At 64.0% G+C, this 24,544-nt stretch overlaps 1 protein-coding gene across 4 annotated transcripts in view; it reads right to left on the bottom strand.

The window, feature by feature from the left end:
• Positions 1 to 22,121, bottom strand: part of ARAP3 (ArfGAP with RhoGAP domain, ankyrin repeat and PH domain 3) — a 34,897-nt gene extending 12,776 nt beyond the window's left edge. For 2 of the 4 annotated variants that reach the window (XM_075010184.1, XM_075010187.1), the window contains exons 1-18: positions 22,048 to 22,120; positions 16,842 to 17,961; positions 15,577 to 15,638; positions 14,985 to 15,058; positions 14,620 to 14,696; positions 8,475 to 8,735; positions 8,055 to 8,124; positions 7,831 to 7,951; positions 6,805 to 6,992; positions 6,228 to 6,334; positions 5,923 to 6,122; positions 4,503 to 4,588; positions 3,998 to 4,180; positions 2,844 to 3,006; positions 2,219 to 2,350; positions 1,991 to 2,144; positions 1,353 to 1,455; positions 807 to 1,005 (exon numbers count right to left, since the gene is read on the bottom strand). In XM_075010184.1, the coding sequence (XP_074866285.1) occupies positions 807 to 1,005; positions 1,353 to 1,455; positions 1,991 to 2,144; positions 2,219 to 2,350; positions 2,844 to 3,006; positions 3,998 to 4,180; positions 4,503 to 4,588; positions 5,923 to 6,122; positions 6,228 to 6,334; positions 6,805 to 6,992; positions 7,831 to 7,951; positions 8,055 to 8,124; positions 8,475 to 8,735; positions 14,620 to 14,696; positions 14,985 to 15,058; positions 15,577 to 15,638; positions 16,842 to 17,890 (3,229 nt within the window). In that variant the 5' untranslated portion in view covers positions 17,891 to 17,961; positions 22,048 to 22,120. Of the gene's footprint in view, positions 1 to 806; positions 1,006 to 1,352; positions 1,456 to 1,990; positions 2,145 to 2,218; positions 2,351 to 2,843; positions 3,007 to 3,997; positions 4,181 to 4,502; positions 4,589 to 5,922; positions 6,123 to 6,227; positions 6,335 to 6,804; positions 6,993 to 7,830; positions 7,952 to 8,054; positions 8,125 to 8,474; positions 8,736 to 14,619; positions 14,697 to 14,984; positions 15,059 to 15,576; positions 15,639 to 16,841; positions 17,962 to 22,047 lie in introns of all 4 variants that reach the window. The other 2 variants (XM_075010186.1, XM_075010185.1) reach the window with 2 other exon arrangements.
• Positions 22,122 to 24,544: the final 2,423 nt, after the last annotated feature.

Here is a 24,544-nt window from a genome sequence, read left to right as displayed (position 1 = left end):
GCAGCCCTCTCTGGGGTGGAGCCCGGCTGGGGGGTGAACAGCACCAGGCCCCAGCGGCACAGGGCTCACGGAGCCAGCCCTGCATGCAGCCCTCTCTGGGGTGGAGCCTGGCTGGGGGTGAACGGCACCAGGCCCCAGCGGCACAGGGCTCACGGAGCCAGCCCCGCATGCAGCCCTCTCTGGGGTGGAGCCCAGCTGGGGGTGAATGGCACCAGGCCCAGTGGCACAGGGCTCATGAAGCCAGCCCTGCATGCAGCCCTCTCTGGGGTGGAGCCCGGCTGGGGGGTGAACGGCACCAGGCCCCAGCGGCACAGGGCTCACGGAGCCAGCCCTGCATGCAGCCCTCTCTGGCGTGGGGCCCGGCTGGGGGTGAACAGCACCAGGCCCCAGCAGCACAGGGCTCACGGAGCCAGCCCCACATGCAGCCCTCTCTGGGGTGGAGCCTGGCTGGGGGTGAACAGCACCGAGCCTGGCAGCACAGGGCTCATGGAGCCAGCCCTGCATGCAGCCCTCTCTGGGGTGGAGCCCGGCTGGGGGGTGAACAGCACCAGGCCCCAGCGGCACAGGGCTCACGGAGCCAGCCCCGCATGCAGCCCTCTCTGGGGTGGAGCCCGGCTGGGGGTGAACGGCACCAGGCCCCGGCGGCACAGGGCTCATGGAGCCAGCCCTGCATGCAGCCCTCTCTGGGGTGGAGCCTGGCTGGGGGTGAACAGCACGGGGCCCAGCAGCACAGGGCCAGCCCCTGCATGCAGCCCTCTCTGGGGCGGAGCCCGGCTGTGGTGTGCCAGGGCGAGGGCTGTACTCACTGAGCTCCTGCAGCCTCCGGAGGTTGATGCTGTCCTCCGCGGCGCCCTCCTGCCCCGGGCAGAGGAAGAGGTGGCCTTTCTGCAGGATGAAGAAGCCCTGCAGCCACTGGTCGGGACTGAGCATGGATCGGTAGCGCATCCGCCCCACTCTCTGGAACTCGTAGGCCAGCAGGCAGTGGCAGCTGAGCGGCGTGAACCACTGCGGAGAGAGATGGGCGAGATCCAGGCGGCGCGTGGGGTGTGGGCTCTGCAGAGGGCTGGGCCTGGGGACAGGGGCAGGACCATGCCCCTGCAAGGGGGATAGCATGAGTGCCGAGCACTCTCGGCGTGTGAGCACAGCAGGAGCAGGGCCGGGCTGGAGGACTGAGGACTGGGCCCCTTTTGCGGGATGGGGGTGCTGGCTGGGTCCAAGCCCTGCAGCCGGCAGCACGCCAGGGCGCGCTGGGCCAGGCAGGCAGCTCTCAGCGCTGTTCCCTGCCGGCTGCAGACACGCACTGCGCCGCGCCGCGCCGCGCCGCGCCGCGCCGGGGCCTCGCTCTCACACACCTTGCCGATGGCACTGGCCCAGGCCTGCAGGGTGTCCGGCCCGTTGGCGCCCAGCTGCTGCATTCTGTCGCCGCTCAGGAAGAGGTCCAAGGAGAAGCGGAACCTGGCGAGCCGGGCAGAGGTGGAGGGTGGCAGGACTCCCCAGGCCCAGTGCCCGGCCGCCCACCCAGAGTCCGGGGCCTCTCCTGCTGTGCACGCAGGCACTGCTCAGGGAGCCAGCTGGCCCGGGGCACCACGTGGTAGGGGAGGGAGGGCTCCAGATGGTGGGAGGTGGTGGGGGGCTGGGACCCCGAGCACAGACCAGGAGAGCCCATGGTGCAGCGGGGTGATCTTGAGGGAGGGGCTGGCTATGGCCTAGCTCTGGGGATTCAGCAGGCCCAGCCCCCACCGCAGGGACCCCCCGGCGTCAGGGCACTGTCGCACCGACCGCCAATGCCCCTCCCCCCATGCACATCCCAGTCACGGGGACCCCAAAGCGGCTGCCTCCTCTCCCACGCCAGCACCGCTGCCTGGGGTCTCGCTGCCTCGCAGCCGCTTGCTGTAACAGCTCTGATCCAGCCAGTGCCCCGGAGCTGGGAGAAGGCAGGCGGGCTGGGGCTGGGGCCGGAGCTGGGGCCTCTACCCACAGGGCTGGGTACCTGTCTGTAGGCCCAGGACTGGCCGGGCCATTCACCGAGCTCACGCCCAGCGAGACCACGTCGGCCAGCTCCACCTTCCCCAGCGGCTCAGCACTCTTGTCCGTCTCGTAGAAGAGGAGCGACTTCTCCAGCGAGCACCAGATGCGCTGCAGCTCTGCAGAGGACGCGTGGTCAGTGAGGGCAGGCCCTGGTGCCCAGCAGCCTCCCTCTGGCCTGGCCCAGACTCACCATCGCGGCTCTTCCTGGACCCGGCGGGCTTGGCCAGGGCGGGTGCCTTGTACAGGTAGCCGCAGAGGGCCACAGACGGGGCGATCTCGTTGTAGACCCCTTCGGGGCTCAGCACCTGCCCAGGGGCATTCCCTGCCAGACACGGCAAAGTGAGACCAGCCGCACTAGGCCAGGGCGAGGCTCATCTACCCCCATGCCGATCTGCCGAGCGCCGCAGCGGGAACGGACCACCCGGGCAATCGCTGAGTGACCCACCCCGTCGGCCGGCCCGGCGCCCGGCAGCCGGAGGCCAGGGCGACCCCAGTGCCCTGCCCAGTGCCCAGACCCCATTGACCAGCCCCAGCATTGGTGGGGGTGAGTGGCCTGTGGGGTAGGGGGCTCAGAGGCACGGGGAGCACAGTGGGGACCCCAAGGAAGCTGGAGCGCTGTGGGCTCTGTCATGAGGTGACTGACTGTGGTCAGAGCCACGTGGCTCTTCTAGTGCCTGCGACGTGCCAGGGGAAACGGGCGGCCCGGGCTGCCCAGCGCAGGGGGCAGCAGCACTGGGGCGGCATCTCGGCAGGGGCTGGCAGTGGCGGGAAGTGCCCCTACACCATGGGTCGGAGGGGAGGAGGTCCCCAGTTACCTGGATGGCTCCCTTGCCAGCTGCTTTCAGGGCTCTGCCAGACCTCAGACCCCTGGGCACCTCTGTAGCCCCCCGCCTCAGTGGCTGGCCCGGCTTCGGGGGCCGAGAAGAACTGCAGGACCGTCTTCAGCAGGCCGGGCCCTGCCACGGCAGCACAGAGCGCCTGGGAGAGAGACAGCGTCCGTGGGCCAGCTCTGACGCCCCACCCCTGCCCCACAGATACACGGCTCCCGGCTCTGACGCCCCACCCCTGCCCCACAGACACACGGCTCCCGGCTCTGACGCCCCACCCCTGCCCCATAGATACACGGCTCCCGGCTCTGACGCCCCACCCCTGCCCCACAGACACACGGCTCCCGGCTCTGACGCCCCACCCCTGCCCCACAGATACACGGCTCCCGGCTCTGACGCCCCACCCCTGCCCCACAGACACACGGCTCCCGGCTCTGACGCCCCACCCCTGCCCCATAGATACACGGCTCCCGGCTCTGACGCCCCACCCCTGCCCCACAGACACACGGCTCCCGGCTCTGACGCCCCACCCCTGCCCCACAGATACACGGCTCCCGGCTCTGACGCCCCACCCCTGCCCCACAGACACACGGCTCCCGGCTCTGACGCCCCACCCCTGCCCCATAGATACACGGCTCCCGGCTCTGACGCCCCACCCCTGCCCCACAGACACACGGCTCCCGGCTCTGACGCCCCACCCCTGCCCCACAGACACACGGCTCCCGGCTCTGACGCCCTACCCCTGCCCCACAGACACACGGTTCCCGGCTCTGACGCCCCACCCCTGCCCCATAGATACACGGCTCCCGGCTCTGACGCCCCACCCCTGCCCCATAGATACACAGCTCCCGGCTCCGACACCCCACCCCTGCCCCATAGATACAGGGCTCCCGGCTCTGACACCCCACCCCTGCCCCATAGATACATGGCTCCTGCCTCTGACACCCCCCTGCCCCATAGTCACATGGCCCCCGGCTCTGACACCCGCCCCCACACCCAGCCCCACAGACACGCGGCTGCCAGCTTGGGCACTCCCTGCCCCATGGACAGATGGCTGCCAGCTTAGGGCAAGCCCCCATGGTCTCTTGCCACCCCCCAGCAGCCTGAGAGCCTGGGACTGCCCGGCCTGGCCTGCCGCTGACCTGCAGCACCTCCTCCTGCGTGGCGTGCTGGGGGTGCGGCAGGCGGAACTGCCCCTCGCGGTACTTGCGAGCGACAAAGAGCCGGCGCTCCTCAGTGCTGGCGTCGGGGTACAGGGCCTCGGTGGGCGGGAGGCGCCCGGCCCAGAACCGGTTGGCTTGCTCGTTCCCCAGCACGATGAACAGCTGAAGGAGAGAGGAGTCACTGGGTGGGGGAGTCGTCCCACGGAGCTGGGGGAGCCAGAGGTGCCCAGGGGGTGCCCTGAGGCTGTGGGGGTCCTCCCCTCCCTGCACTCCAACATCCACAGGGGGATCAGCCCCCAGCCACTAACTAATGGCAGATCTACCTGAGGGCATTATTGGGGCAGTCACAAGGGGGAGCAGGCAGTGAATAGGGCAGCTGTGGGGGGAGGGGCCATGGGATGAGGGGGCCGTGGGTGGGGCAGCCATGGGGCCATCAGTGGGGCAGCCGTGGGGTGAGGGGCCGCGGGAGGGGCAGTCTGGGTACCTGGACAATCTCATTGCTCCAGACGCTGGTGTCGAGCTTCAGGCTCTGTACCTTGGACACGCTGGAGCCCAGGCTCCGGTGCTGCCCTGCTGGGAGCCGCAGAGTGATTGTGAGTGGCCCGGCCCCGGCCCCCGGCTGCCCACCCACCTGCGTGGCCCAGCGGCCAGCTCTGAGCCCGCGTACCGACCACCACGCGACTGGGGCCATTGCGTGTCCATTCGCCCCAAGCAGTGCGCCGGGGGCCGTGGCTGAGGAAAGCGGAGGGAGCCCTGAGCCTGCGCGTGCTACTGCCAGGTCTGGGCCACGCCTGGTGGTCAAGTTACAGGTGTCAGCTCTGCGGCGCTTTAGCGATCAGCTCTGCAATGGGAGGCGGACTGGCCCAGCCGGCCGATACGCAAAACAGGGATGTGGGACTTTCCTCTTGGGCTGCAGCTATTGGAACACAGCCCAGTGACCCCCCGGCCAGGTGGTGAGCCCAGACCTGGGGGGAAGAACAGAATTTTCCCTCCGCACAGAAAAAAAAACTCTAACGTGGACCGAGCAGCGTCCACCTCAGTCGTCTGTCTTCTGCCCTGCTCCAAGCTCCCACGCCCCAGCGTGTGGGCTGCAGCCGGCCAGGGCGCCCGTTCGCCAGTAACTAAGGCTACGCAACCTGGAACCTCAGCCCTTGGGGTGAACTTTCAGAGACGTCACAGAACATCGCGGGCTGCGTCCATCCCTGTCCTTGACGTGTGCGATGTGTCACTTCAACAGTTCTTCCCGCTGAGCCCGTCTCTCTCTGCGTTAATGAGCCTTTCGCTGTGTCGATCTGGAGGACTGGTCAGCGTGTCGTTTGGGTAAGATCCAAGCGCACATTGACCAGGGACTGGGGCTGGACCCTTTGGGGCCTGGGAGAATCCGTGTGGTTTGGTGAAACAGGCTAAAGAGTCTCCCCCCTGCGTTGGGGCTGCTGGTCGGGGCTGGGGCAGCAGCTGGGCAGTCTGTGAGAGTTTGCTTGTGTGGCTCCTGGCTGGCCAGTGGGGCTGGCAGAGGTGCTGTGGGGGCTGGCTGGATTTGCTTCAGTGAGAAGGAAATCCCAGCCGGGGGCTGCACATGGCCCAGATTTAAGCAGAGATCCCCTGGAGTGATTTCCTTAGCTGTGCCCAGAGACCCCCGTCACATCACACCGACCCGCCTGCCCACTATACTGACCACCCCACTGCCACCTGCTCAGCACCCCCCACCCGACATCAAGACCCATCCACCGGCCCACCTGGCTGATGTGCCACCTGCCCGCCTGATACTGACCCACTTACGTCCTGCCCCACCCTGGCACCAGCCCTCCAGGCCTACCCAGCCCCTTCCTCCGAAGCTACCTCCTGCCCCCTGTTCTGCCCAGGGTCTCACCCGACCCCTGCCCGGCCGTGGGGGCTGCACTCGCCTGCACACTGCTTGCAGATCACCACGCACAGGTTGATGGACGCCCAGTCGGGGTTCAGGGACCTGCAGTCAGCACAAAACTTGTTGGCTTTGTTGGACCAGATCTTCTCCGCCACCTCGTAGTCATAGAGCGTCTCGGCGATGGCCTCCTGCAGCGCCTCCATCCACTCCCGCTTCTCCCGCTCTGACTCGGCCACGAAGCTGGGAAGACACCGCCGGGAGACTCACAGTGCCCTGCCCTGCCCCAGCCTCTGGTACGCTGGGGCACCCGCCCTGCTGCCCCCCAGCCAGGCCCAGGACCCGCACCTGAAGACCTTGCTTGGGCTGACCAGCTCGAAGCTGCGGTTCTTGGCCTCCCGGATGGTGGTGCCCTGCAGCTCGATCAGGCAGATGGCGATGCCCATTTTAAAGAACTGGGAACAGAGATGGAGCAGTGAGAGGCTGCGGCACTGGCCCGGCGTGGGCACGGCCTCCCCCTGCACCGCTCCAGGCGCAGACCCATGGACAGCAGGGCATGCGTGGGCTGCTCTCTCTCGTGGCACGCAGGTGCCACCTTGCCAGCCTGCTCCACAGCAGGGACCGTGCTGCCCTTGCCCGGAGCAGCCTGGCCCTGGGCTGTAGAACCAGAGTCCAGTGTGCCGCTCTGCCTGTCCGCAGGCCCCGCTTGCTCACACGCGCTTCTGGTGTGGGGTGGGCCAGGCCAGCAGGGAGACGGCAGGGAGCAGCCGGACCTGGAGCCAGGCCCCACAGGGAAGGGGCCAGCCCCAGGCCAGCATGAAGGCACTTGTAAAGCCCCTCCGTGGGTTCCCCCAGCTCCTTGGCCTCCCCCCAGGTGCGGGCGCACAAGCTCCCCACCTGCAGCACAGCCCCCGGGCCCCCTCACCTGCTCGTTCTTGTACAGCCACATGTCGGCCAGGCTGAGGGCTGCAAACAGCCTGGATTTCTGGCCCTTGAGCTCCAGGGGGCCGCACTTCTGGCAGGACGCGCTGCGGGCCAGGCGAGGCTGGGGGCAGGCCAGCCGCTGCTCGGCCACCTTCCTCTGCAGCGTAGAGCACCACTCGTTCCGCTGGGCTGCAGGGCACGGCGGGCAGTGAGCACCCCAGCTCTGGGCACAGCCACAGCACCAAGGGCTGCGCCCAGCCAGCCCAGCACCCAGTTCCCAGGCCGCAGAACAGGGAGGGGCAGCTGCAGGTGGAGGCCCTGGGCATGGTCCCCAGGCTGTGGGGAAGTGGCCTGGGTCCAAAGAGGGGCACAGAGATGGGGCGGGCGTGCTGCCAGGGCCAGGGAGCGGTACGTGGGCATGGAAGGGAGTTGGGCTGCAGGGCCTGCAAAGGGGTGGGGGCTCTGACTTGGGAGCGGAGGACCGAGGATGGGAGACCCCTCCGGGAGGTGGCTCTGGGTGGGCACTCTTGGGCTGGGGCGTGCTCACAGGATAAGGGGACACTTGCAGACTTGGGGAGCGCTCACGGGATGGGGGGACGCTCGCGGGCTGGGGGACGCTCGCGGGCTGAGGCGTGCTATCGGGATGCGGGGACGCTCGCGGGCTGAGGCGTGCTATCAGGATGCGGGGACACTCGCGGGATGGGGGACGCTCGCGGGATGGGGGACGCTCGCGGGCTGAGGCGTGCTATCAGGATGGGGGGATGCCCGTGGGATGGGGGACGCTCGCGGGCTGGGGGATGCTCGCGGGCTGGGGTGCTATCAGGGCGCAGGGACACTCGTGGGATGGGGGGGACACTCGCGGGCTGGGGTGCTATCAGGTTGCAGGGACACTCGCGGGATGGGGGGGACCCCCGTGGGATGGGGGACGCCCGTGGGATGGGGGGGGGACACTCGCGGGCTGGGGTGCTATCAGGATGCAGGGACACTCGCGGGCTGGGGGGGGACACTCGCGGGCTGGGGGGCTCACCCTCGTTCTCGGCTCGGAAGACAAAGACCCTCTGGCTGGTGACGAGGTGGAACTTGTTCTCCTTGGTGGCCTGCGCCATCTCGATGATGGACAGTGGAATCACGCCCTTGGGGTACGGGTCCTGGAATGGCCCCACCAGGTTACCCCCAGACTCAGACAGGGCCCCATTGCCCCGGCTGGTGGCACCAACGCACCCTTCCCCCTTCTGCCAGGCCCCCACTCACCTTCTCACTGTGGAAGTACATGAAGTTTTTCCCATTGAATTTGACAAAGCGCCTCTGGAAAACGTAATTCCTGGTGGGAGGGCAGAGGGGGAGCTGCTGGGACCGGCTCTGAGCCACCCTCAGAGCAGAAGCCACGGGGAGGGGCACCCCGCAGGCCACAGCAGGGATCCGTGGGCTGGGCTCCCGCCCTTGGGCACCATCCCAGCAACCTACATGGCCCGATGCCTGTGGCACGGTCCCAGCTGTTGCAGGCCTGGCTGCAGCTGGCAGCTCCCTGTGGACTTCCACACTCCCACTACCGCCAGTGAGCAAACCAGCCTCCTGTGGGCCATGACGCCAGCCAGGGCGTCTCATGGCCTCCCCAGGCCCAGGCAGGGACCCACGTCCAAGTCCTGACCCCCCGCGGAGCCGGGCACCTACCCCTGCGGGGACAGCTTGTCCAGCCAGCCGCTGAGCACGGGGGGCGGGTGCTCAGACAGCGAGGTGAAGCTGGCATACGGGGAGATGGTCAGGTCATCCAGGACCTCGTCTGGGTAGAGGTGGGCTGGCAGGCTGAAGCCACCCTCGGCCTGCAGAGCCTCCACTGAGGCGTAGCCCTCCATCTCGTCCTGGGCGACAGGGCCGGTGCGTTGGGCCCAGCTCTCGGGCTCCGTGTCCTCGCTGCTGCCCTCGCTGCTGGTCCTGTGGGTGGGACGGGGCCTGCCGAGTACTGCGTGGTGCCGTGTGGGCAGCCGGGCTCCAGCTGGCCCCAGGCAGCGCAGGCGCAGCCTCAGAGCAGCACCCGCCCTAGAGCTGCCAGCACCAGTCGGGTGCCATCTCCTGGGCTGTGGCCAATCCAGGGGCTTTGCAGCCATTAGGAGCCCAGCGGTGCAGCGCCTGCACAGCCCGGCGGCCCCGGGGACACAAGGGAAGGCTGCACATTGACCCCGCCCCCAGCGCCGACACTGCAGCTTTCATTGGCTGGGCTGGGAACAGGGACTGCAGGGGTACTGCCTGCCAGCAGGTGCAGCACACGGAGCCACCTGATGCCCCCTGGCCCCGGCACACAACAGCTGCTTCCGGGAGCATCCTGGCGTCCGGGCAGGCAGGGAGGTGGCGTCAGCCTGGCTGCACCACCAGCCAGGAGCCACATGATAGATGCACCCGCAGCAGGAGGGACCCTGCCTCTCCCATCCTCTGCCACAGCCCAGAGTCCCCTGGACTGCCCCTGCCCTGCCCCAGCCCAGCGAAAGTGAGCAAGTGATGTGGAGTGGAGAAGGGCTCAGGGGCGGGTGTAGGGGTTTGTGTGATCAGGCTGGCAGCGCTGCCAGCCCCACTCCTGCGCACTGGCCCCGTGCACAGCCCCAGCCCACGCTGCTGGGGCACGTGGCAAGAGGGCGAGGCTGCAGGAGCAGTGCTCACAGGACAGGAAGCCCATTGCGGGTGCAGAGCAGCCCCTACACGCATGCCTGGGGCAGCTCCCAGAAAGCAGCAGAGCCCTGGGGGGTGCTCTGGGCTGCTGCAGGGGCCGGGAGTCTATCCCCCTCCTGCTCTTCTTCAAGTCCTTCCTTTGTGGGGTGCCCCTTCTGTCTCGGCCCCTCATTTTTAACCCTCTTATTTCAGCTCCCTCCACGTCTCCTAGGAGGCCAGCAAGCCCTCTGCAACTGAATGCTGAACTATGCTACAAACAAACAGGACACGACATCACGAGCGAGCAGAGAACAGAAACGGAAGGGAAACAGCAATGAATGTTGAAAGGCTCCAGGGAACTTCAGTTTTAATGAACCTTTGGACAGGACAGACCTGCAACAATATTCTCTAAGATTTCCTCTTGCTGTCAAGCTGCCCAAAGAACCTGGAGACACACCGGTACCTTCATTAACATATGCAATGGGTCTTTTCCTTCTTTGACTTTGCAGAAGACAGTTGCAAAGAAGACTATGAAAGAGCTCTGGTTACCTTTGATGCATACTTTAAACTGAAGAGAAATTCCACTTCTGAGAGAGCACATATTCACCCGAGAATTCACACAGCCAGGAGAAATGCTGAATGTTTTATAAGAACATGGAGTAAATTGGCTGCAAACTGTGATTTTGGGAATGCAGACCATGAAAACATCAGAGAGAAGCTGGTTCTTGGGTGACCAGATAAAAACCGTTCGTGGCAGCTTCAAGCAAAGAGAGATTTAACCCTTGCCATCGCTAAACAGACAGTAAAACAGCTAGAACTTACAAAAAAGCAAAGCCTAGAGAAACTTGACAAATGTGTAGAAAGCTGAGCCAGTCAAAGGTTAACAGCCAGCAAGCTGGGATCTGTAAGCAACTTCTAAGGCTCTTGCAATGGGAACCAGGCTGCTCCTTGTAGCTAATTAGCCAAGCTATCTGAGGTGTACTAAAATCCTTAGTGTGTGTGCCTGTACTGGTAGCAAATCAAAGAGCAGGTGCTAAGTGTATCTATCTGTGCTTACATGTAACAAGCAGTCCTGTGGTACCTTAAAGACAAGCACATTTATCTATTACCTTACACATAATTTTGTTAGTTTTTAAGGTGCCACGGGGCTGCTCCTTATTTGGGACGCTGCAGCCTGAGGAGGCTCCCCTCTGTGTTTACATGGTTAAACTTCTATCAAGAGACAGGTAACCAGATTAGCTTGTAGATGCTAATTCCCTTTCACACCTTAATTGCCTTGTCCTATGCACGAAGCTAGATCATTTAGCCTTAAGATCAAAGATGTTAGACGCTGCAGGAAACTACAGTGGTCTGTCCCACGAAAGCTCATCACCTAATACATTATTTCGTTAGTCTTTAAAAGTGCTACTTGACTGCATTTTTGCTTTTGTAGGAAACTAACAACACTATTTACACTGTCTTCAGCTTAACTGCCTAAGCTGTAATGAAGTAGCAGCCACCTCCCCAGTGTGAACTAATGTACACTAGTTTACCATGGTCTGCAAAGGAAACAGATTAGCTTCAAAGCAGCACTGACTGTTCCTCCGCAGGGGCAGACCCTGCTGTGACAAGAAGCTTGTAGCTTCACAGGGAAGCTCTCAGGGAAAGCCCTAGGCCTGACCCTGCCATCTCCAGTCTGCTGAACTCTGAACAGGAAAAGTATAAATCGTAAGACGGAGACCTTCCAGACAACGATTTGGAATAATCTGGATAACACTTAGTCTTGGAGGGGTAACCGTATGAGTCTAGCTTCACAAATGCAGCCCAGCCTGCTGAGGGAGTTGGCTGATGTGACTGCAGAGCCATTGGCCATTATCTTTGAAAACTTGGTGCCGGGTGACTGGAAAAAGGCAAATGTGGTGCCCATTTTTAAAAAGGGAAGAAGGAGAATCCAAGGATCTACAGACTGGTCAGCCTCACCTCAGTCCTGGAAAAATCATGGTGGGGATCCTCCCCAAATCTCCTGTGAAGCACTCAGAGGAGAGGAAAGTGATCAGGAACAGTCAACACGGGTGGGTTCACCAAGGGCAAATCACACTGACCAACCTGGTGCCTTTTCCCAGGAGATTATGGGCTCTGTGGATATGGGGAAGGCGGTGGACCTTGGCTTTGGCAAAGCTTGTGATACAGTCTCCCACAGTATTCTGATCAGCAAGTTAAAGTAGTATGGATTGGATGAATGGACTGTAAGGCAGATAGAAAGCTGGCTAGATCATCGGGCTCAACAGGTAGTGATCGATGGTTTGATGTCTGATTGAACCAATGAGAAGTCCTATGGCACCTTAAAGACTAACAGACTTTTGGAGCATGAGCTTTTGTGGGTAAAGACCCGCTTCGTCAGATGCACAGACACCATGTCTGACTGGCATCCAGTATCAAGCTGAGTATCCCAAGGATTGATTCTGGAGCTGGTTTTGTTCAACATCTTTATTAATGACCTAGAGGAGGGAATGGATTGCACCCGCAGCAAATTTGCAGATGACTTTAAACTAGTTGGGGGGCGTAGATAGGTTGGAGTGTAGGGACAGGATCCAGGGACACCTAAACTAATTGGAGGACTGGGCCAAAAGAAATCTTGTGAGGTTCAACAAGGAGAAGTGCGGAGTCCTGCTCTTGGGACGGAAGAATCCCCAGCAGTTACACGCTGGGGACCAACTGGCGAAGTAGCAGCGCAGCAGAAAGGGACTGTGGGATTATAGTGGCTGAGAGGCTGGATGCGAGCTGACAGTGTGTCCTGGTAGCCATGAAGGCTAATGGCATATTGGGGTGCATTAGTAGGTGCTTTGCCGGCAGATCTAGGGAAGTGATTCTTCCCCTTTGCCATCTGGAGTGTGGTGTCCAGTTGTGAGCCCCCATCACAGAAAGGATGTGGATATGTTGGAGAGAGTCCAGCAGAGGGCAACAAACCTGATCTGGGGGCTGGAGAAGATGAGCTGTGAGGAGAGGCTGAAGGATTTAGGCTTAGCCAGTCACAGAATCACAGACCAGTACACTGGGAGGGACCTCAAGAGCTCACCGAGTCCAGCCCCCTGCCCTCACGGCAGGGCCAAGCACCACCTAGACCATCCCTGACAGGTGTCTATCCACCCTGCTCCTAAATATCTCCAGCGATGGAGATTCCACAACCTCCGCAGCGAATTGACTCCAGTGTTTTCCCACCCTGACAGCCAGAACGTTCTTCCTAATACCCAATTTAAACCTCTCTTGCTGCAGTTTAAGCCCGTTGCTCCTTGTCCCGTCCTCTTCTGTCCGATTCTCTTTCTAAACTAAATAAGCCCAGTTCTTTCAGTTGTCCCTCACAGCTCTTGTTCCCTAGACCTTTAATCATTCTTGTCGCTCTTCTCTGGACTTTCTCCAGTTTCTCCACGTCTTTCTTGAAATGCGGGGCCCAGAACAGGACACAATGCTCCAAGTGAGGCCTAATGAGTGCTGAGTAGAGCAGAAGAATGGCTTCCCAGGTCTTGCCCTTAGTCTACAGAACAGAAGAGTGAGAGGGAATTTGAGAGCTGCCTTCAGACTCCTGAAGGGGGAATCCGAAGAGGATGGAGAGAGGCTGTTCTCATTGGTGACAGAGGACAGAACAAGGAGAAATGGTCTCAAGATGGGGGGAAGGTGTAGGCTGGATATTAGGAAAAACTATTTCCCCAGAAGCACTGGAAAGTGTTACCAAGAGAGGCGGTGGAATCTCCATCCCTGGAGGTTTTTAAGTCCTGGCTAAAATCACTGCAGCCCCGAGGCGCTTCCTGGCAATCCCAGGCTGAGCCTGTTGTCAGCGGTGGGAACCACCCAGAAAGCGGGGGATGGGTGGGAACTCTCGCGCTCAGCCTGCAGGGCAGCGTGTACAGTGGTAGCTGGGGCAGCAGGAAGGGGCCTGGGGATGGCGGCAGCCGCTCCAGAGCCGGCAGAGAAGTGTATCGCACCGCCAGCCACCCGGGGAAGTGTGTGCACAGAAGGGGGCGGTGATCATCTGCGAGTCTGACCACTCTCGCACCCAGCCGCAGGGCACTTCCTGCGGCACAGCCTCTGGCCTGCGATCAGGCAGGCCGTGCACTCGCCTGCTGCAGAGCTAAGCAGTCCACAGTATCCAGCCCCCTTGCGGCCCCCCGGCTCTGCCCCTTCTGCCCACATGCCCCTCCCCACAGCCAGAGCCCTGCAACCCCTGCCCTCCTGCGGCCGGAGCCACATGCCCCTCTCCCTGCCTGGAAAACCCTGAGTGCCCCTCCCTGCCAGCCGGCCAAAGCTCCGAGCCCCCGCCTGCCCTGGGCCAGCTGTAGCTGTGCCTCCCCCACTTCCCCGAGCCCAAGCCCTCCGGGGTCACACCAGCAGCGCTGGGTGGTGTCACAGCCCAGGCGAGGCGCGCTCCTCCCTGCATGGCAGGCAGATCTCCACCGGACTCCCTCCCAGCTGCACCCGCAGGGGAGCTGGGGCCCCAGTGGTCCAGCCTGAGGGGCTGAGCCTGTGGGGAGGGAGCCCCTGGGGTCTGGCACATGGAGGGGTTCTGCTCTGTTCCACAGCTGGCGAGTAGCACTGACCCGGAGGATCCGTGCCACGCCCACACCCACGCCGCGCTCAGACAGCAAGCGCTGCCCTGGGGAGGAGAACGACTCCTCTGCCTTCGACATGTAGCCGCCCGAATCGGGACCAAGTGCAAACTTCAGCCCTGGTCGGGGAGCCACCGATGCCCCTGCATCGCTGTGCCTTTGGCCCACCCCCTGCAGCCGCCATCGGCCCACCCCAGCAACCTGCACGCCACCACCATGCTGGGCACGAACAAGGACTCCCAGGCTCGACGCCAACCAGCCCCTGGAGCATCTGCCCAGGCAGGGAACAGCTTCCCTGGCGAGCCGCTAACCTGGGAGCAGCAGGCGCCATCTCGCCAGGGCTGGGGTGTTGCTCTGCCCCACTCCACAGCACAGCACGACCGCCTCGGAGCGGCAGGACATACTACAAACCCAGCACCACCATCGGCTGCTCAGTGGGCCGGCAGCCCCGTCTCCCCACAGAGGAGCAGCTCCCCAGTCAGACCACGTGGGCCCGGCTTCCCCAGCCCGCCGTTGCCCCAGCAGCGAAACCAGGAAACTACCGCCCAGCCTGCTTGCCCGACCCTTCTGAGGCTCCATGGGGCAGAGGGGCTTACCTGGGCCTCTCTTTCTCCAGCCCTGGGACAATCTCTGGCACGGCTCTGCAGCCTGACCCAGCCGGGGTCCCTGTGCTCTGAAAGGAGAGGCTGGTGAGAGCTCTGCCTGGCCACCCCTCTGCCAACCTCTGGCCTCCACGGACTGCCTTCTCCTGCCCTGGGCCTAGCACCCCCTGCCCGTCTCTGCCGGCTTGACGTCTGCTGAGCCCCCAGGCAGGAGGGGTGGCTGCAAGGGGTGCCCAGAGGGGGCGGAAGGCGGGGTGCGGCCACGCTCCTACTTCACCCCCAGATCCCAGCAGGAGCTGGTCTCAACCAGTCCGCCCTGCGCCTCTCCCCTCAGCCCACCCTGCGCCCCAGGCCCTCACCTTCTGCTCCCGGGCAGGCAGCCCACGTCCGAACACGCCCTCGCAGTAGGGACTGATGGGCTCCTCCACCGGCTCTGGGGGCAGACACAGGCAGTGAGTGGCCAGCCGGCGCTCGGCCCGCCAGAGCAGAACCCCCTCGCCACTCCCTCCCGGAGAGCCTGGGCCCAGCTCGGGACGCCATTCACTCGGGGCTGGCCCTGACACCAGCCGCTCTCACCAGACCCACTGCCCCCCACCCTCACCCGCAGCCCTAAGGGCAGCACGGCCCAGGCTCCTGTCCAGGATGAGCCCCTTGCTGGGCAGCCAGCAGCCCCCGCAGCAGACAGTGGTCACTATGGGAGAAGTCACCACTGGGTGGATGCTGGGGGGCTGCCACAGAAACCCCCCAGCTAACAACGCCTCAGCCCCCTGCCGCATAAGGGCTCCGCCCCCATGTGCCCCAGCTCCCCTGCTCTAGCTTATGCCCCCACTCCTGCCCCATCCCCAGTTCCGCCAGTGCCCCCAGAGCCCCCGCTTCCCAGCACGGGGGCCCACACGGGGGCCTGCGGGGAGACAGGCCGTGCACGCAGACCCCCGCAGCCACGGCTCTCACCTGGCCGACCGGCGGGTCTCTGGGGGATGGGCGGCAGGTCCAAGCTGGGCCGTCCAGGAGAGCTGGGAGAGCGGATGAGACACACCAGAGCCTTGAGCAGCCAGATCGCCACTTGGTGCCCTCCTGCGCGGGGCCCACATGCGGGGAGGCCCTGCCTGGGGCGCGGGGTGCGCTGCCCACCCGGGGGTAGCCAGGGCTGGCAACTCTCTGACCGCAAACCCAAGCACCTTCCCTGCCCCCCACTCCTCTGCTTGGCCTCCCCTCTCGACAGTTCAGATTCAAACACCGGAAATCAGGACGTTTATGATTTTTTAAATCACGACCATGACCGTGACCAAAAGGGACCCTGGTCCCAGGAGGGTTAAAGCCACTCATTTTGCAGTTTCAGCCATTCAATCTGAAATGTCACAGGGCTGCAACTGGGGGGTCCAGACCCCAAAAGGAGTAGTTGGGGGGCACTGCCACTCTCCCTGCTGCACTGCTAACGGCACCGGCCCCAGAGCTGGGCAGCAGGAGAGCAGTGGCTGCTGGCTGGGACCCAGCTCTGGGGACTGATCTGGCACCAGCAGCAGCCCACAAATGAGGCTGTTGCCTGTCGTTCAGCCCTGCTGCCTGCACCACCAGCAGCCACCTCTCTCCAGCCCCCAGCCAGAAGGCAGCGCAGAAGTAAGGCTGGCGAGAGTGCAGCCCTGTACAATAGCCCTGCAGCCCCCAGCCGCTCCCCATGGGGCCAGGAGCCCAGGGTGAGAGGCTGGTGTGAAGCTGCACAGCGCAGGGGAAAGGGACGCAAGAGGAGAGGTCACATTCCACGATGCGTTTTCCAGGCTGTGACTTGGGCAGGGCCCTAGGGATGACCTGGCAACGCGACCCTGAGCTCTCGCAGCCAGGGCCATGCACCCTCCCCGGCTGCGGCACACAGACGCAGTTCCTTCCTCTTTCCCCTCTGCAAACTATATCCTGGAACAACAGCAGTGCTCCCTGCTAGCCACAGGCACCTCTCTCCAGCCCCACGGTGACCCCGGCACGTACCCTACAAGGCCCAGCAGACCCCTTCCTCCGGGCGGGCCCAGCACTGGTCTGTCCCCTCAGCCTGGAGAGATCCTGGCCTGGCTCTGCCAAGCTGTGTTCCTGCCCTCAGGGCTCTCCCTGGGGCTGATCTCAGCTGCGGGGAGAGCGGGGAAAGGGGCCCTGCCCTGCCTGAGCTCTGTCCTCCCTACCCCTAGGCAGAGGGCGGGCCATGGGGCTAGGAGTGGGCTCATACTCACTCAGGCTTCACTGCTAGTGTGGTTTCCTGCTGAGTGGCCAAGTCCAGCGGCCGGGGGGTAGGTCGGCTCCTCGCAAGCTCCTCGCCCCCTGAGCAGCCAGCTGGTTGTGCTGGGGGCATCAGGCCCTCATAAATGACATTGGATACCATCTCCACGCTGCCCCACGCAGCAGTCAGCTGGGCAGGGCCTCCCAGGGCGCTTGCAGCCGACAGCGGGGAGCTCGCCCTGGGACTGGCCGGGCTGCGAGCAGTGGGCTGGGTCCCACCACCGAGGTGTGGAAAGGGTTTTCCACACCCAGCCTGGACGTCCACATTCTCCACACCCACTGCACCCACTCCAGCCCGGGGCTCCGGCACAGGCTCCAGACCACTGTCCGCCCCGCCAGGCCGGGGCACTTGGAGCCCCACTGAGCTGTCTGGCTGCTCCTGAGGGCTGTCTGAGCACCCAAGATCCATGGCACTCTCTCCAGGCACAGTGGACGATGCAGAGGGCCCCTCCGAGCTGGGTTTGTATGTTGGCACTGAGGTCTGGGCTGCTGGTGTGGGCGCCAGCCTTTGCTCTGACCTCACAGCGGGGCTGGGGCGCTGGAAGAGGGTCCTGGGCTTCGGGACAGGCTTGGCAATGTGGGATGCAGGCTCCGTCTCCAGAGGTGGGGCTGGGTTGGGGCCAGCCAAGCAGGGCTGGTTCCCAAGCACATCAGTGGCCGCCAGCGAGGCTCCATTAGCAGAACTTGTACCACGGTCCTGCTGGTCTGCTGGGTACACCCTGGGCACACCCAGGGGCCCTGTGCATGGGCCAGCCTTGGCACAGGCATCTCCTGCCAGGGGCCCTCCCTTGTCTCGCACCAACAGCTGCATCTGCTGCACCAGATTCAGGATCCTTTTGCGGTGCCCGGTGGCAGTGACACCCATCTGCTGCAGCTCCGCGTTGCCCAGGGAGACGGCGTCTCTGGCCAGGTGGTACCCATGCTGCCGGAAGCTTTCCTGGTACCTCTCCAGGTGGATGGTGGCCAGCCAGTCAGCGATGTCGGCGTCGCATGAGGAGAGCATGGCCTGGGAACCCTGGGAGGAGGGCGGGTGTCAGGCCTTCCCCTGAGGAAGGGCAGGAGGCGGAGCTGGTGCTGAGGAGATGGGAGAAGGCAATGCCACAGAGTAGCCAGCAAGGACCCAGGCTCTCGGCCTCTGCCTGCTCTGCTCCCAGCCCTCCAGACCTGCTGTGCATGGAGAGGGAGGGCCCCAGCCTGGCCAGGAACCAGCCCTCCAGCCCCGCTGTGCATGGAGAGGGAGGGCCCCAGCCTGGCCAGGAACTAGCCCTCCAGCCCCGCTGTGCATGGATAGGGAGGGTCCCAGCCTGGCCAGGAACCAGCCCTCCAGCCCCGCTTCCATGCATGGAGAGGGAGGGCCCCAGCCTGGCCAGGAACCAGCCCTCCAGCCCCGCTGTGCATGGAGAGGGAGGGTCCCAGCCTGGCCAGGAACCAGCCCTCCAGCCCCGCTGCCATGCATGGAGAGGGAGGGCCCCAGCCTGGCCAGGAACCAGCCCTCCAGCCCCGCTGCCATGCATGGAGAGGGAGGGTCCCAGCCTTGCCAGGAACCAGCCCTCCAGCCCCGCTGTGCATGGAGAGGGAGGGTCCCAGCCTGGCCAGGAACCAGCCCTCCAGCCCCGCTGCCATGCATGGAGAGGGAGGAACCAGCTCTCCCTCGGGGGCTGCCGGGGTCTCCCACACCCAAGGCCTCTGGCCCCTGACGCAGAGCTGACTCCGTCAGAGCCAGGCTGTCCCTGGGCAGACAAAAGCCAGCGCTGTCCCAGGCGTCACTGGCTCCGTCCCTGGCGGGACAGACAGAAGGGCCTGTGCCTGGCTCTGGCTGGGCTGTGTGTGCTGCTGGGAGGGAGGCTGTCAGCCTGCAGCCCAGACACCCACAGTGTCACGGGCTCCTCCCAGGGAGCTGGCCAGCATCAGCCCCTACCAGGAGGGCTCTGGGTCCATCCGACTCCCCCTGAGGGCTGGCGAGGGCATGAGAAAGGTCAGTGTGACTCACAGGGAGCCAGCGGGTGTGACGCAGGCCCAGCCACACAGCGCCCAGCTCCAGCAGAGCTCCCTGCACAGCTGGGGGAGATGCCCAGGCCACCCCTTCCCATACCCTGGGGCCCACTGGGCAGGGGCTGTGCACCCAGCAACATCCTGCCCGGGGGCTTCCCCAGCACAAATCCACCCAGCCCCGCTCAGGGCTCCCAGCTTCCCACGGCTCAGGCCAGAGCTCAGGAGTCCAGCGGGCAGCCTGGTGCAGCAGCCGAGGGCCTTTTCCCATGAATCACACCGCCCTGCACAGGCCAGCTGCGCCGACTCCCCTGCCACCAGCCGCTTCTCCAGTTCCTCCATTTCCCCCTATTGTTCAGAGCTGACTTCCTTCCTTCCTGCTGCAGTCTCCCACGCCCCCCGCAGAGCCGGGGCAGCCCTGCTCGGGTAGGGAGGCTAGGGGGCTGAGGGCAGAGCCCAGCAAGGGGGTGGGAGCTGTGCAGGGGCAGTGCCTCTGAGCACAAGTGTGAAGTGAGTCTCCTGGGGCCCACAGCTGTGTGTCCCTGGGTGCCGCGCCAGTGTGTCTTTGGGGTGCTGTTGTGTTTGTGCATGTGCAGATGTGGTAGGAACACAGGGCTTCCAGCAGCGGGTCACCAAGTGCGTCATTGTGGGTGCTCCTGTGCCGATGGCTTTGTGCGTGTGCAGTTGTAATGAGAACACAGGACCCAGAGCAGTGTGTCGCTGGGGGCGCACGCCTGCATGTGCCACTGTGGTGGAGTTGTGCAGGTGTTTGTGCGTGTGCAGTGGTGGTGAGACCAAAGGGTGTGCAGCAGCGTGTCGCTCTGTGTGTGTGTGTGTGTGTGTGCGTGCCTATAAGAACATAAGAACATAAGAATGGCCATACTGGGTCAGACCAAAGGTCCATCAAGCCCAGCATCCCATCTGCCGACGGTGGCCAATGCCAGGCGCCCCAGAGAAGGAGAACAGAAGACAAGTGATTTATCTCCTGCCATCCATCTCCTGCCCTTGTTATGAAGGCTAGGGCACCATACTTTATCCCTGGCTAATAGCCATTTATGGACCTGACCTGCAAAAATTTATCAAGCTCTTTTTTAAACCCTAATAGAGTCCTGGCCTTCACAGCCGCCTCGGGCAAGGAGTTCCACAGGTTGACTGTGCGCTGTGTGAAGAAAAATTTCCTTTTATTAGTTTTGAACCCACTACCCATCAATTTCATTTGGTGTCCCCTAGTTCTTGTATTATGGGAAAAGGTAAATAATTTTTCTATATTCACTTTCTCCACACCATTCATGATTTTATATACCTCTATCATATCGCCCCTCAATCGCCTCTTTTCCAAACTGAAAAGTCCCAGTCTCTCCAGCCTCTCCCCATATGGGACCCTTTCCAAGCCCCTAATCATCTTAGTCGCCCTTTTCTGAACCTTTTCTAATGCCAATATATCTTTTTTGAGGTGAGGAGACCACATCTGCACGCAGTACTCGAGATGTGGGCGTACCATAGTTTTATATAGGGGAAGTATGATATCTTTTGTCTTATTATCGATCCCTATGCTTGTCCTTGTGGTGCTGTTGTGCAGGTGTTTGTGCATGTGCAGTGGTGGTGAGAGCAAAGGGTGTGCAGCAGCGTGTCGCTCTGTGTATGTGTGTGTGTGCGTGCGTGCCTATGCTTGTCCTTGTGGTGCTGTCGTGCAGGTGTTTGTGCATGTGCAGTGGTGGTGAGACCAAAGGGTGTGCAGCAGCGTGTCGCTCTGTGTGTGTGTGTGTGTGTGTGCGCGCGCGCGCATGCCTATGCTTGTCCTTGTGGTGCTGTTGTGCAGGTGTTTGTGCGTGTGCAGTGGTGGTGAGAGCAAAGGGTGTGCAGCAGCGTGTCGCTCTGTGTGTGTGTGTGTGTGTGCGTGCCTATGCTTGTCCTTGTGGTGCTGTTGTGCAGGTGTTTGTGCATGTGCAGTGGTGGTGAGAGCAAAGGGTGTGCAGCAGCGTGTCGCTCTGTGTATGTGTGTGTGTGTGTGCGTGCGCGTGCGTGCCTATGCTTGTCCTTGTGGTGCTGTCGTGCAGGTGTTTGTGCATGTGCAGTGGTGGTGAGACCAAAGGGTGTGCAGCAGCGTGTCGCTCTGTGTGTGTGTGTGTGTGTGTGTGTGTGTGTGTGTGTGTGTGCGCGCGCGCGCGTGCATGCCTATGCTTGTCCTTGTGGTGCTGTTGTGCAGGTGTTTGTGCGTGTGCAGTGGTGGTGAGAGCAAAGGGTGTGCAGCAGCGTGTCGCTCTGTGTGTGTGTGTGTGTGCGCGCGCACGCATGCCTATGCTTGTCCTTGTGGTGCTGTTGTGCAGGTGTTTGTGCGTGTGCAGTGGTGGTGAGAGCAAAGGACATTAACATGCCCAGGACCAACTTGCTGCGAAGTGCCTGGGCTCCCTCCAGCAAGGAGCCCAGTGGCTTAGAGTAGGACCTACATTAATGGCGGGAATGTTGGTTCAGCTCTCCAGTGTGGGGAAGGTGCCTGGGCAGGGGAAGGCCTGGCCATCAGTGCGCCAGGATGCCGGCCGTGCTGGCAGGGCCATTTCAGCAGTGGGGACAGGGAACCACCCTGCTACCAAAACCCAACAGGAGGGCCCCAAACCAGCACCAGGGAGAGACTGACTGGCTGGGCAAGGGAGCCCCTCCAGCAGCCCATTATCCAGGGGTCACACACACCCCCAACAGGCATTGGGGGAGGGGTCCTTAGCTCCCTGGTACCAAAAACCAAGGAGCACTGGGGGAGTCTCCTCTCCCCAGGATCAGGCACTGCTGGGGGGGTCTCCACTCCCAGGGGGGTGTCTCTGCTCCCCGAGATCAGGCACTGCTGGGGGGGTCTCCACTCCCTGGGATTGGGCACTGCCGGGGGGGTGTTTCCGCTCCCCAGGATCGGGCACTGTCGGGGGGGGGTGTGTCTCCGTTCCCCGGGGTCGGGCACTGACGGGGGGCGGGGTCTCCGCTCCCCGGGGTCGGGCACTGACGGGGGGTGGGTCTCCGCGGGGTAGCCGTACCGGGGGCGGTGGCAGCACTGGACGCTGACCGGGCCCCCCAACTCCGCAGCGCACACAGAAAGCAGAGCAGAACCCGAGCCCCGCCACCCCGCGCCCCGTTAACTCTGGAGCCGAGCGACGGCGAGCCCCAGCCGCGCCCTGCCGCGCTCACCTCCGCTCCGCGGCGGCCGCCCTCCCGCAGCCCCGTGCCCCGTGCCCCGGGCTCCGCTGCTCGCCGGGCGCCGGGCTCGCAGGTTCTGCGGCGGGTCCCAGCGCCCTCCCCTCGCCGCGCCGGGACCGCCCCCGGGCCGCAGTGCCCCGCCTCCGGGCACTGCAGTGCCCCGCCCCGAACCCCACTGCCCCTGCCTGTCCCCGCCCCCTAGGGACCACACTGCCCCCCTGAACCCCACTGCCCCTGCCTGCCCCCGCCCCCGGGCACCGCACTGCCCCCCCGACCCCCACTGCCCCTGCCTGCCCCCGACCCCAGACACCGCACTGCCCCGCCCCCACCCCCGGGCACTGCACTGCCCCCCCCCGAACCCCACTGCCCCTGCCTGCCCCTGACCCCTAGGGACCGCACTGCCCCCCCGACCCCCACTGCCCCTGCCTACCCCGCCCCCTGGGGATTGCACTGCCCCTGCCTGCCCCCCACCCCCTGGGGTCCCCACTGCCTCTCCCTAGGCTCTGCCCCTCCCTAGTGCCCCCCCCAGCCACTAACTCCTGCCCCCTGCACTGTCCCTTCGCCCCCCCTGGGCACTGCCCTGCCTCTTTCCTGCCCCCCAGCTGCTGCTTTGCCCGGCGTGGCCATCTGCCCTTCCATCCCCTCCCCCCATGGGCAGTGCGCACACCAGGGCCCTTTGGCACCCCTGGGCACTGCCCTTACCCTCCCCTCACACTCACCAGCCTGTGTCCCCCCACCCCACAGGACCTTCCTCTGTCACTGCACTGACCCAGCACTGGCCTTGCACTGACCCCTCCTCCACCTGGGGCCTGGCCCTGTGCCCTTCTCAGCCACCCTCTCCTGGGCACTCGCTCTTTGCAGCCCCAGTGTAAGCTGCTGGGGGGAGGGCAGGGGGAGGTCAGGGCTGTGGCCTGCAGGGGGGCAGGGGGAGTTACTGGACAAGAAAGACCCATGATCTGAGCTTACAAGGCAGGAAACTGGGTGGGGGGGGGTCTGGGAGCCCCTGTGGCCGGCGGGAGCGGGGGGCTGGGAACCCCAACATCCAGAGGGAGTGGGGGGGGCTGGGATCTCCTGTGGCCAGGAGGATCTGGGGGGCCCTGGGAACCCCAGCAGCTGGAGGTTGCTGGATGGACCCTGGGAACCCTGGTAGCTGGAGGTTGCTGGAGGGGGGCCCTGGAAACCCTGGTGGCTGGAGAGAGCAAGGGGAGCTGCGATCTCCTGTGGCCAGAAGGATCTGGGGTGGCCCTGGGATCCCAGGCAGCTGGAGGGAGTTGGACAGACCCTGGGAACCCCAGCAGCTGGAGGGAGTTGGACCAACCCTGGGAACCCTGGTGGCTGGAGGTTGCTGGGGGGGGCCTGGGAACCCCGGCGGCTGGAGAGAGCAAGGTGGGGCTGGGATCTCCTGTGGCCAGAAGGATCTGGGGGGGCCCTGGGATCCCTGGCAGCTGGAGCGAGTTGGATGGATCCTGGGAACCCCGGCAGCTGGAGAGAACAAGGAGGGCTGGGACCTCCTGTGGCCAGAAGGATCTGGGGGGGCCCTGGGATCCCCATCAGCTGGAGGGACGTGGGGGTCCAGTGCCGGCTGCAGCTGGAAATGGACCCACTGTTTCTGTGGGAGCCTGGCACTCCTGCAGCATGGGAGGCTGGGCTTGGAGTCTTGCCCGCCGGGGAGAGGTGACTCACCACCCAGACCAGGAAGCCCAGGTGGCAGCTCCCTCCTGCCCCGGAGACTGCAGGGACAGTCCCAGCTCAGCCGGTGTCCCACTGAGCGCCTGCTCTGCTGGGGAGGTGGAGGAGTCCCTGGGCCGGGCTCCCTGCCCAGTTGGCACATGCCAGGGAGAGACAGCGGCCTGGGGCCCAGGCACTTGCTGTTAGTGCGTGTTGCACACAGCTGCCCCCTTAGCCCCGTGCACAGGCTGGCTCCACTGGCTTCCTCTGCCTGAGCTGCTGGCGGGGTGAGCTGGGTGGACCCCAGGGCTGCAGCCTTGGCTGTGAGCTCTGCAGGGCCAACACACGACGGCTGGAGCCTGGGCTTGGCCAGCCGCTGGGCTGAGCTGGGGCTGCAGTGGAGGAGGGAGGCAGCAGGAGCCTGGCTGGGCCTGCTTTTCCCTGCACCCCAACGTGCAGTGTCCCCGAGAGGAGCCCCCCCAGAACCAGAGCTGCGAGCATGCAGTCCAGCCTGCTTGCCTCGAGCGCACCATTGCAAGAGCCCTGTGCAGCCTGAGGTTGCACCACAGCTGCCAGTTGCCCAAGCCCCGCCGCAGGGCCAGGGAGCGCGGCCAGGAGAGGCTATCTGGTGCGGGGTCAGGCTGGGTTTCCGGCCGGTCTCAAAATCCCCGGCAGCTCCCTGAGGGCTGATAGCAGGACAGGGAAGTGGTCTGCGCCCAGTGGGGATTGCTCAAGCGCCACCTCCCTGGCCATGCCCAGCCAGCAGCAAGGGGGCCAGAGCTGCCGGAGGCCTGCCCCAGCGAGTCGGTGTCACACCACA

Source organism: Carettochelys insculpta, chromosome 15 (assembly GCF_033958435.1).
Source record: "Carettochelys insculpta isolate YL-2023 chromosome 15, ASM3395843v1, whole genome shotgun sequence".
Taxonomy (NCBI): domain Eukaryota; kingdom Metazoa; phylum Chordata; order Testudines; family Carettochelyidae; genus Carettochelys; species Carettochelys insculpta.
The sequence above is the reverse complement of the archived record's forward strand: the minus strand, read 5'-3'. Positions and strand labels throughout refer to the sequence as shown.